At 41.9% G+C, this 12232-nt stretch overlaps 1 protein-coding gene across 1 annotated transcript; it reads left to right on the plus strand.

Moving 5' to 3' along the window:
* The first annotated feature begins 1719 nt into the window (after positions 1 to 1719).
* On the plus strand, positions 1720 to 5034 carry LOC146508821 (uncharacterized). Its single transcript, XM_085176907.1, has 4 exons — positions 1720 to 2707; positions 3195 to 3392; positions 3566 to 3776; positions 4773 to 5034. The coding sequence occupies exons 1-4, from the start codon at positions 1975 to 1977 to the stop codon at positions 5032 to 5034; spliced, it is 1404 nt and encodes a 467-aa protein (XP_085033033.1). The 5' UTR covers positions 1720 to 1974.
* The last annotated feature ends 7198 nt before the right edge of the window (positions 5035 to 12232 follow it).

Consider the following 12232-nt stretch of genomic DNA (forward strand, 5'->3'; position numbering starts at 1 on the left):
AATGACCTTGAACATGAAAAACATAATTTACTGTATCTCGTGTCAAAAATGCCATCGTCTCTATGTGGGTGAGACGGGTCAAACATTGTTGGATAGATTAAAAGAACACATTTATAGCATTAAGAAAGGCAGACTGGGCACCCCGTTGGTGTTGCATTTTCAAACACATGCATTGCAATACCTGAGCATAACGGGACTCCAAACCTGTGTGACGTGGTTGGAGGGCCACAGGAGGCAGGAGAGTTTCCTGTGTTCAACTAGATTCTCTAAGAGCTACTGTCCTGCAGCTTTTAGATGCATCCCTACTCCAACACAGCTGAATCAGATGTGCTTCAGCGTGCCATCAAGTTTGGCAAAGGCTTGATAACAAGCTAGCATTTGATTCAGGTGTGTAGCTCTCGCGGACTGGAGTTGAACACCCCCGCTCTAGCTGCTCCAAAAGGATTTGGAAGAAATTAATCATCATCTAAAGATTAGATCAGTTCTTACTTTAATTTGACTGTTTTTGTAAGTGATCATGGATAAAGTTAAAGTGCATAAAAAAAGAACCTACTACAGAGTAGTCACACGTTTATGTGGCTCCATGCAGATTTTGGGCTGCTGAAAATAACTTGTGCTAAAAACAGATTTTTAAAGTTTAAAGTTTGCAGGCCTCTGAGTTAGCAGATCTACAGTGATGGACTGCAGATAAGATCTTTGTAACTCTGATGAGATTACAAACCCTTTGGTGCTGTAGAACATTCAGTTATTACAAGCTTGAAATAAACTCTTTTAAATTAAACATTGAAAATATTCTTTACTTTGATTTTTATTTAGCTAAGAAAAAGGGACAAAAAATGGGTGGCTCAGTGTGACTGGTGTTGTTTACTAAGTATGTTTAGCCGTTTTACACAGAAATTCTTCATGAACACAGTGGACATATTGCAGCAAAAGCAATATGTCATGGTGGACTTTCAGATGCAGCCAACAGTTACGTATAAGAAAGAGAGAGGACATGAAACAGTGAGTGGGGTGTGGAGACATGTAAGTGATGTGATCAAGCAGTCTGGAACACAACAGTAGAGTGATGAGTTTCAGCCTCAAGCACGTTTGATTGACCTATCGAGAATTGTTGACACACCCCACTTGATTGATGATGTCAACAGCAGACAATTAAGAGGATATACAGGGATTATTTTAATGACAAAGTCATATGTTAATTAAGTACCAGCAAGTTTTTTAAGGGTCACAGACCAGGAATGGCCACTCTGCTTTGGCCCAGTGTGTGTGTAGGCTGGAAGAGCTTCTCCATCTGCTTCTTACTGGATTTGAACTTTTCAGAAACTCCTGCAAGGTAAGGATTATTCTCTACAACAAACTATAATTTGCTGTGTAGTTTAAGTTTACCTGTTGTAGCATCTCTGCTGGTTAGATGTACTGCAATGCTATTTTTGTCAAGTTAAGCATTGATAGATCTTTACTGACCTGTTTTAAGTAATTTTGGGAGGGAAAGTGGTTTTTCTGTTAAAATACATCTCAGATTATCCTTCATTTGTTTCTTTTTGGCTGGCTGTAGGGAATTAACATGTGCATGAAAAACTTTGTGAAAATAATCTAGGATTTTAATAATAATATGACTTTTTATATCCACATTTCATGAAGCCGGACTGAGTCAGCGATTCATTTATTTCTTTAAATTCACATGGCAACCCACAAGGACGTTGGAATAGTTATTTTTTTATTACCGTCTTGCTGGAGTTGTGAGGCTTGCCTGAATAGTTTGGAGCAAAAATAAACACCTTTTACATAAAAAAAAGAGCTTAAGTGAGGTCTTGGTCATTTTTTTGTTTAGCCTGAGTTGTAAACTGTTGTTGTTCCCTTTCCAGGTTCTCCTACCTTTCAGCGAATCAGTGTTATTACTCAGGGACAACGGACTATTAATTGTAGGTCTGCAGCCTCTGCATTGGTTGAATTTGTGTAAGGAATTGAGGTGCAATGGCTCAAACAGTCAACATGAAGGTCCAGAAGCTACCATATCTGCCACCTGAAGTTTGGGTTTTGGTGTTCGGCTACTTGAACACTGAGGAAAAGCACACAGCCCGCCTCTGCTGCAGACACTTCAGAGATCTCATCGACCACCCGTTCCTGTGGAAGGATTATACAGCAGGACTCTCCAACTTTCCCCGCTACACATCTGGATTCTGGGACACCGTGCAGTGCCGTGGGGTCAGCCGTGCCACAGTGCAACATTTAGGACCCAAAGATTGGAAAATCCTCAGCAAGTCCCTCCCATCGCTCAACACCATTGTCTGTGTGAGGGAACGGCGGTATTACAAGATGAAATACTTAGACAACCTGTGTGAATTCCCCAACTTGACAAGTCTTGGGGTACAAAACGCCACCTGGGTTGACCCGTTACTGGTGCAGTGTCAGAGTCAGCAACTAGCAAAGAGGCTGACTCACCTCAGCGTCTGCAACATTCAGATGTCCTGCGACGACACTGTGGCGTTCATCAACAGCGTGTCACGCTTGGTCAACCTGGAGTACTTGCTGTTCCACCAGCAGGAAAGTGAAGGGCTTGAGAGGATGAAGCCAGTGCCCTCTTTCATCTTCCACAACCTGCTGCTAAGCCTGAAGAAACTCAAACACTTATCCTGGGGAATGAAAGGGGAGCCACCAGTGTCACTGCCCAACAACTACTTCTACCCACTGGACCCAGAAAACCCAGGTAAGCCAGTCTCCTGATTATATTTTACACTTGCAAGCATCAGAACCAATACAGTCACTTTTTACACCTTTGACAAGAGCTTTTCATCAAGAAAATACAATATTTTCTTGACATTATGCCTTAATATTGGAACAAAACCCATCATATTGAAGTCAGTTGAGCTGCACACATGCTGCATGATCACATATATTTCACCTCTGTAATATTCTTGATTTATATATTAGTGCTATTTCTTAAATTTTGGAAACTGTATTGTACTTGTAATATATTGTATTATTTAATTAGTTTAGTCTATTACTGTTACTATCTTGGACCAACTGTAACCTACATAATTTCCTTAGGAATTATTATTCTGATTACATTCATAAATACATATTATTCTGATTAGTATTGTGATCACACAGCCTGTTTTGCAGTATTGTGTGACTATGCTAAACTTAACTGACAGAGACTAAATGTTTAACTAACCACCTCTTTTATCCTGTAGGAGAGTACGGCGGCCCAGAACTGATCTCTTTGGAGTTAGTCAATTACACAGAAATCATCCTGTCGGAGGACGCGCTGTGGGGTCTGACTTCACTCAAGTCGCTTGCTGTCCACTACAGGTACCCCTGGGATGGTCTGCAGTGCAATCTCTATTCCTGGCTCAGTTATCTGCAACAGCTGGAATCACTCTCAATCATTGGTGAGCCAAAACATGCATTTAATCTTTGTATTGTTTGTAAGTGTGTGTAGTAAGCAAAAATCTGTTGTCTTGCATGCATCCTTTTTTTTTGTTTGTTTTTTTGTGAAGCTGTGTGAAGCTCCAGGCCAAAACTGTTTTCTGTAACTTCTATCCTGTCGTTTCTTTCCTTATAGGAGGGCATTTTCTTGCCTCTTATGCGGAAGACCTTCCATCCCAGATGACCAGTCTGACACTGCGAACATCCATATGCGCATGCCAGATGAGCTCCATTGCATATCAACTCCAGCGAGTTGAGCATCTGGACATAGATCAGAACCGCTACGATGATTGTCTCTGCAAACAGCTTCCTACACTGTTTCCTCAACTCAAGACTCTCAGGATACGGTATGCCCAGCAGATTTTTATTTATTTTTTTACTATTACAAAGTAAAAGTTCCATTTCAAATTCAAATTTTATTTGTCACACACACAACCATACACAGTATGACATGGGGGTGAAATGCTTGTAGCTGTACAATACCCGACCATTAAATGACAGAAAAAACGTTTTACAGTATTTACAATTTACAGGTTACTACAAAATTTACAAATTAACTTAGAAATTTACAGTAAAAGATGTGCAAATAGCAGAAAGAGATTATAAAGATTATAAATTATAGGAAATGTGTGGTGGTGCGTGTTGTGTTGTGATGTGATGTGTGTGAGAGTCCAGTCTTATAGTGATGTGTGTGGGAGAGTCGTCCTACAACTGGTTCAGGGCCCGAATAGCCTGGGGGAAGAAGCTCCTCCTCATTCTCTCTGTTTTGGCCTTAAGGGAGCGGAAGCGCTTCCTAGACCTCAACAGTGAGAAGAGTCCATTGTTGGGATGGGAGAGGTCCATCATAATCTTCCTAGCTTTGGACTTGCACCGCTTGGTGTAGATGGACAGCAGGCCAGGGAGCTCTGATTGAATGATGCGTTCGGCTGAGCGCACCACTCTTTGCAGATCTCGTCTGTCCTGCTTGGTGCTGTTCCCAAACCAGGTGCAGATGTTTGCCGTCAGGACGCTCTCGATGGTGCAGGAGTAAAAGTTCTTGAGCACTTCAGTGGCAGATGGAAGTCTCTAAGTCTTCTGAGGAAGAAGAGACACTGACGGGCTTTCTTAACCAGGGTGTTGACATAAACCATTTGATGGTTTATGTGTGACCTGCAGCATCAAATCATCTCACTTGAGAAACTGACATTTGCATTTTGCTGTAAATGAAGCTTTTTTTTTCTGTGTTGATTTCTTAAGTACAACTGAAACACTACAGAAAATCGTGTCAACAATTTCCCATTATGGGTCTATCGTTGCCAACACGCAACTAGAGCTGATGTTTTTTCCTGTCTTGTCTTCTGTAGCTTCCACCGTGAGGAACCAACAAGAGACCTGCTGCTCCTCAACAAGCTGCGACACCTGGAGCGACTGGAGCTGATCAAGAGACAGACATACATTCTTATAAGTGACGAAAACAAAACTTGGCCGAGTCCATCTTTGGAGGGACTGATCAAGGAGCTGCGGGAGATCTCCAGGAACAGGTTCAGCATCATGACCACAATGCCCGAAAGGGACATTTTGCAAGAATGCGACTGCATTTGGGAAAGAGAGGAAACACGATTCTAATCCTGAGTGAACAATACAAACAAAAATTATATTATACAATTTTTTTTCCTCCAGTGACTCATGTGACTAACTGACTGGACTTTCATGTAGATGCAGCAGGTCCTCAGTTCTGTAACTGTCAGTAACCCAAGGACTCGCAATGCGTGCAACACTACCTTTAAAATAAATGAAGGTCAGAGCAAGAAGCTGCTGCTTTGTTGCTGCAGAGAACTTTACACATAGTTAAAATGATGTGATGAAATATTCTACTGTTTTTTTTAAAGGTTTGGTTCAACCATGTTACGATGAGAAATTCTCTGGTTCTGTGAGTATTTATTATGTTTCTTTCGATCAAATAAAAACTACTTTTCATGAAGAACTGAATTATTGTTTTTCTGTGAATTTAGTTATTATTTCATTCAACAGCTTTCAAATCAAAATACAGACCTCCAAGTGATTGTATAGAAAGCCTCCCTCCTCAGAAGGACATTATCAGTGCCACGCTCATGTCCAGCTGTGGAAATTCAGTTCAGTTCACTTTTTTCAGCAAAAAAGACAGTAATAAAAAGAAACCCAATCACAACGACCCTGTCATGGTCTGGGTGAGTGCTGGTTTTTTCCATTGTACCAGTGCCTCCACCTTGTCTACTTGGATTGGCAACACCTGTGTCTACGGGGATTTAAGACCAGAGCTCACAGTCTTCACAAGCTGCAAAGCTGGAAGGAGGCAGTGGTAGTAAACTAGGGAAGGATGATACAAACTCTGGAAATTACAGACCTATAACTTTAATATCAAATATCTGTAATGTAATGGAGCGAATGATAAATGAAAGATTAATGTACTATATAGAAAATAAAGAATACATATCTAAACATCAAAGTGGGCTCAGAAGAGCGAGAAATTCAATGGATCTGGTATTGTGTTTGGAACACGAAGTCAGGACAGCACAAATAAACAAAGAGGATCGGGGCAGTCTTTTTTGATATAGAAAAAGCCTATGACATGATGTGGAGAGAAGGCCTACTAATTAAAATCAGTAAATTGGGTATGAGGGGGCAGATGTACAGGTGGATAATGGATTTTTTTTAAAGGGAAGACAAATACAAGTGAGGACTGGAAAGGTTTACTCTGAGAGGTTTCCAGTCAAAAACGATACACCTCAAGGGAGCGTAGTGTTATGTTCTTAGTTATTTTAATGATAAATGATGTTTTTAATGATATAGAGCAGGGGTGTCCAAACTTTTTTCACTGAGGGCCACATACATAAAAATATAGGAGGGGCTGGGTCACTTACTAGAAATTAGGTATATAACCTTAACTTTAGTGTATTAAAGTTAGAAAAATCACTTAAAAGTGGTCGAATATGTTATATTGTTGAATATAATTAAAGACAAAACTGCCTTCATCACAGCTTTCCATAAATGGATCTTTATTGATTTATTCAGAAAAAGCTTTGGTAGCTCATTCTCAGAACAGCAGCCTCAGATTTCTTCTTAGACAGAAGATTTACAGTACAGAGAAAAAACAATGAAGGGGAAAATGGGACGGGTACATTTCAAGTTTGTTATTTAAGTTATTAGGCTTAGCAACACACCTATTAACGTTCGTTTGAAACCGTTATCAACATTAACAGACTGAACTGGACTTAATAACAGGAGTGCATATAATTTTAGTAAATTATTCTGGTGAGTATCAGCTGCGCTGGGTATGTAAATCGGGCCATCCAGCTGCAGTGCTGATCGTACGCCACTCATGCCAAAAATCCGGACAAATGTCACTTGATCAAGGAGCAAATCTGCATCAGATGAGATCAGCTGACTTTGCGTGTACGTGGGCAGTGTACAGCGGTGTGTACTCTGTGTGTTAACAAGAAAAGCGCATATAAGAAAGTGGTGCGCAAAAGCAGGGTAGTGACAGAATTGATGCGCATTACTGATATTTGAAGCATGTGTACCTGCACATTAACACACGGGTACTGTGGAATATATTTTTTACTCACCTAAAGTGCCCGTGCTCTCGTCCACTCCCCGCAAAAAAATAGCAGCTGTGCGGTGTCTGTGGCATCGGTGCTCTCATTGCATGCGATGGAGTAAAAATCAAAAGCACAGCTTTATCAGACAGTTGCGGTTTAATGTTGTCTGACAAGTCTTCAATGCGTCGCACAACTGGATTTCTGGACATGCTGACGTTGTTGAAGTCCTGCACTTTTTCAAGGGCGCATTATTTCGGTGACTTTAACGAGGCCGTGTTTTATGAGGTCTCCATCTGAAAAAGGCTTGCCATGTCTTGCGATGAGTTGGGCGACCTCACAGCTGGCTATTGTAGCCTTTTCCTGGACCTTTTGAGCACGAAAAAATTACTGTTGCTGACCCCGCAGGAGAGCTACCCTTTGCTTTACTTTCTGCTCTCGCTCAGCACCAGTGTAGGATGCATAGGCCTGATGTTTGGTTTCATAATGACGTCGGTCATTATACTCTTTCATAACTGCCATAATCTCAGTGCAGATCAAACAGACACACTTCCCCTTGAATTCTTTGAAGAAATATTCACTCTCCCACCATGTCTGAAATTTTCTGCATTCACTTTCTACCTTTCGCTTCTTTGGTTCTGCCATGTTTAGTAACTTGGGGTAAATTTCTTCTGTGATTGTCCTTTTTGGTGGAGCAGCTGCCTTGATCCCCCTGGTGTTAAAACTAAGAAGTGCAATACACTCAAGCAAAAGTTGAAGTGCGGGCCATATTCGATTCTATTTATAAAATTACTTGCGGGCCAATTAAAAATGGATCGCGGGCCGCAGTTGGCCCGTGGGCCGGAGTTTGGACACCCCTGATATAGAGGGTGGGATAGGGCTTTTGCTTTTTGCTAATGATGGAGCAATATGGAAGAGAGGGAAAATGTAGAGTATATTGTAAAGAAACTGCAGGGAGCAATTGGAAAAGTTGAAGAGTGGTGATATAAGTCGGGTTTTAAATTCTCAGTTGATAAGGACAAGACAATGATTTTTTGGAAAGAGTTGGTGAGGATGTCAAGAATTAGAGTGAGTAAGTGTAAGTTTTGTGGTTTGATGAAAGGGTAACATGGGGTGTACACATTCAGAAAGTGTTGGATAAATGTAAAAAAGATTTAAATATAATGAGGTGTTTAGTTGGGAGGGACTGGGGAGCAGATAGGAAGTCTTTGAGGGCCATATACACTGGGTTGGTTAGATGGGTTGGTTAATTTGAACTGGATCAGGTAGACCTCAGTCAAAGAGTGCCATTACCAGCAATACCTCTATGGATAATTCCTGAAGCCACAGTAGATTTCACATTATTGGACAAGAAGAATAAGGATAGGGCATTTATTTTAAACTCATACAGTACAGGCTTACATTGATATGTTCAAATATATACAGATGCATCAAAGAATGCAGCCAGTCAAACTGGTGTAGCAGTTGTGATCCCGGAGTTTGTGGTTGAAATGGGGAAAAGGATCAATGATGGACTTTCCGTATACACTGCAGAAATGCACACAATACTATTAGCTGTTCAGTGGGTAGAAGACATGAGGACATTAAAAGCAGTCATTTGTTCAGACTCAAGATCGTCATTGGTCAGTTTACAGTGTAGACACTCAGAAGGTAGAGCAGATGTTCTAGCAGAGGTTAAGCAAACACTTTTCAGAATACACATGATGGGACTTACAGTTATGTTTTTATGGATTCCAGTGCACTATGGAGTAAGGGCGAATGAAATGGCAGAGTTGCAAAGGAGGCCACAAACATGGGGTAGTTGACCTGGCTATTAGTTTTGGTCAGGCAGAGGGGTACACCAAAGTGCTTCACAGTAAGGAATAACGGTAAATGATTACACTGAACCCATTGCTACGGGCCATTCGATCCCTGTACAACCGTTGCAAGAGCTTGGTTCGCATTGCCGGCAATAAGTCGGACTCGTTCCCGGTGGGTGATGGGCTCCTCCAGGGCTTCCCTTTGTCACCGATTCTGTTTATAATTTTTATGGACAGGATTTCTAGGTGCAGCCAAGTGGCGGAGGGCTTTCACTTTGGTGGCCTCTGAATCTCATCTCTGCTTTTTGCGGATGATGTGGTCCTGTTGGCTTCATCGGCTGATGGCCTGCAGCTCGCACTGGAACGGTTCGCAGCTGAGTGTGAAGCAGCGGGAATGAGGATCAGCACCTTCAAATCTGAGTCCATGGTTCTCAGCCGGAAAAGGGCGGAGTGTTCACTCCAGGTCGGGGATGAGCTCCTGCCCCAAGTGGAAGAGTTCAAGTATCTCAGGGTCTTGTTCGCAAGTGATGGGAGAAGGGAGCCGGAGATCGACAGACGGATCCATCGTGGTGAAGAGGGAACTGATTGTAAAAGCGAAGCTCTCAATTTACCAGTCGATCTACGTCCCTACGCTCACCTATGGCCACAAGCTGTGGGTAGTGACCAAAAGAACGAGATCGCGGATACAAGCGGGGGAATGAGCTTCCTCCGAAGGGTGGCTGGCCTCTCCCTTAGAGATAGGGTGAGAAGTTCAGCCATCCGGGAGGGGCTCAGAGTAGAGCCGCTGCTCCTCCGCATCGAAAGGAGACAGCTGAGGTGGTTCGGGCATCTGACAAGGATGCCTCCTGGGTGAGGTGTTCCGGGCATGTCCCACCGCGAGGAGGCCCCGGGTCAGACCCAGGACATGCTGGAGAGATTATATCTCTCGGCTGGCCTGGGAACGCCTTGGTGTTCCCCCGGTTAAGCTGGAGGAGGTGGCTGGGGAGAGGGCGTTCTGGGCTTCTCTGCTTGGGCTGCTGCCCCCGTGACCCGGCCATGGATAAAGTGGAAGAAGATGGATGGATGGATTACACTGAACAGTAAGTCATTAAAACAAGGTAAAATAGAGAAACAAACAAAAACATTAGTAAGTAGAGATGGGGAGAAATCAGCATACGATACAGCAATTAATGAGCGGTGAGAATTCAGAAAAGCCAGGTTGAATAGATAATTTTCAAGCGTGCTTAAAAGGATTAAATGGAGTCAGAGGCATGAATGGTAGCATGAAGACTATTCCAGAGGTTTGGTGCTACAGAGGCAAGGGCCCAGCACAAACCCCTGTGGTACTCCACAGCAAACAGGGGCAGCGGCGGACGAATAGCAGCCCATCATGACAGAGAAAGTCTTACCCGAGAGGTAGGATTTAAACCAGGGGTCCCCAATCCCAGTCCACGAGGGTCTGTGTCCCTGCAGGTTTTAGATCTCACCCTGGGTCAACACACCTGAATCGCATGATTAGTTCATTACCAGTGTTCTGGAGAAATTCAAGACATGTTGAGAAGGTAATTTATCCATTTCAATTAGCTGTGATGGACCGGGGACACATCTAAAACCTGCAGGGACACCGGCCCTCGTGGACTGGGATTGGGGACCCCTGATTTAAACCAATAAAGGGCAGGATCCTTGATGCCTATAACATGTTCCAATCTCTCTGTATGTACATATTGCAAATCAATTTCCCATCGGGGACAATAAAAGTTACCATACCATTGACAACATATATTTAGGATTTATATTTGTTGCTGTTAAACTTATTTTGTGTAATTAGTAATTTAATAAGTACATTTATGGTTATAGTTGAACTAAAATTATTTTATTGCATTCGTGTTGGCTTGGTTGACTAAAACTGTGAATCACTGTGCCTTAAAGGCTTGGTTTATGGTTAAAATCTCAGCATCAGGAATTTATGCAAATGAGTGCATGCGGTGCTTTTCCCCACTTCATTTATAATATTTTATTTTATTTAACTTTATAAGCCGCTAGTTCAGGGGTTATGAATCTGTAGCTCTTTTGAGTCTCTGGATATATGCAAAAGTTATATTAATTGTCATTGCTGCAAGTGACTCTTTAAATTCTTCACTTGTCAATTTTACTGAATTGCAAACCTTCCAAGTTCAACTTTTTGTCTCATTGGTCCACAGCAAGATTAAAGTGCATAATCAAAGAGGCATTTAGTTATTACTAGCTATAAATAAAATGTTTAACAGTGTATTGTATATTGAAAAAAATCTTGTGGGTTGTCCTTGAATATGCCAATAGAGCCCTTTGCATGAGAATTATTTCTAAATGGAGTGTACAAATTGTGACAAAAGTAAAGAAAAGTGTGTGTAGGTTCTCAGTCATCCAGGTCATAGTGGTCTAAGGAGGTTGGAAAAAAGAAAGCAACTGGACTTCTGTAAGTTACAGAAGTTCTAACCTTCTTAGACTGAAGGAACTGAAAACAGCAACATCACATAAATGGACAAAGTGTAAATGTCCTCCACCAGTGTAGCATTAAAACACATAAAACTAAAGCTGAAAGTCATCACTCACACTGTTTAATTACACCATGGTTCTGTTCAGACGCTAAAATAAAAACTATTTCGAAGACATTTATAGACCATACTGTGTCTTAACAGTTTCTGTAATGTAAATTCTTTAAATTGTAATCTCCTCAGCATCAGGACTAAAGCCATGTTGTAATGGAGTTATTTGATATTACAAACTTGAATAGTTGACTTTGAGTGCAAGACTTCCCTGGGACGTTTTGGTCATGTTACGTCTCCTCGAGGGCAGGAGGGGATAACACAACAACTCCGGAAACTCGGTACAGGTGTTATGAAAAAGGTTTAATGGCAGCGCTCTCACAAAATAAATAACCCAAATTCAAACAACAAATGTGGGGGAGAAAGGGACAGTTAGGTTGTGCCAAAAAAAAAAAAAACACCAAAAAGACAAATCCAAAACTTAGCTGAGCTATTATCCTAGAAAAGCAAAAACAAGAGGGAAAGACCCTAAACCTCAACTCAAAACAAGCTCAAAATTACATGGGTGGCACCAACCTACTTACCTAGTGTTGCTAACAAAAAGACTCTACGTGAGTAAGTGTATGCGGTCCCCAAAATTACCTAGTCCACTTTACTCCCACCACAATTATCAAACAAAAGAAGGACAGCAGAGACACTTCACACATGTACCAAACAATTCAAAGGCGGGAAGAGAGCCACGCCCAGCCACAGGTGAGTCTCCATATCAAGGTGTGCACTCCTGGATTGTCCAATCAGGGTCTCCCTCCTCTAATTAGTTGGACGGCCCCAGATTGACATCAGCCTGCAGTCTGCGACCTAAGGGAACGGCAAACAAAAGGAGAGGGAAAGAAAACATGCAGCCTGCAGACACGTAACAGGTCAAAACTAAACAGGTTCTATATGT

Source organism: Neolamprologus multifasciatus, chromosome 11, assembly GCF_963576455.1.
Source record: "Neolamprologus multifasciatus chromosome 11, fNeoMul1.2, whole genome shotgun sequence".
In the NCBI taxonomy this organism is placed as follows: Eukaryota; Metazoa; Chordata; class Actinopteri; order Cichliformes; family Cichlidae; genus Neolamprologus; species Neolamprologus multifasciatus.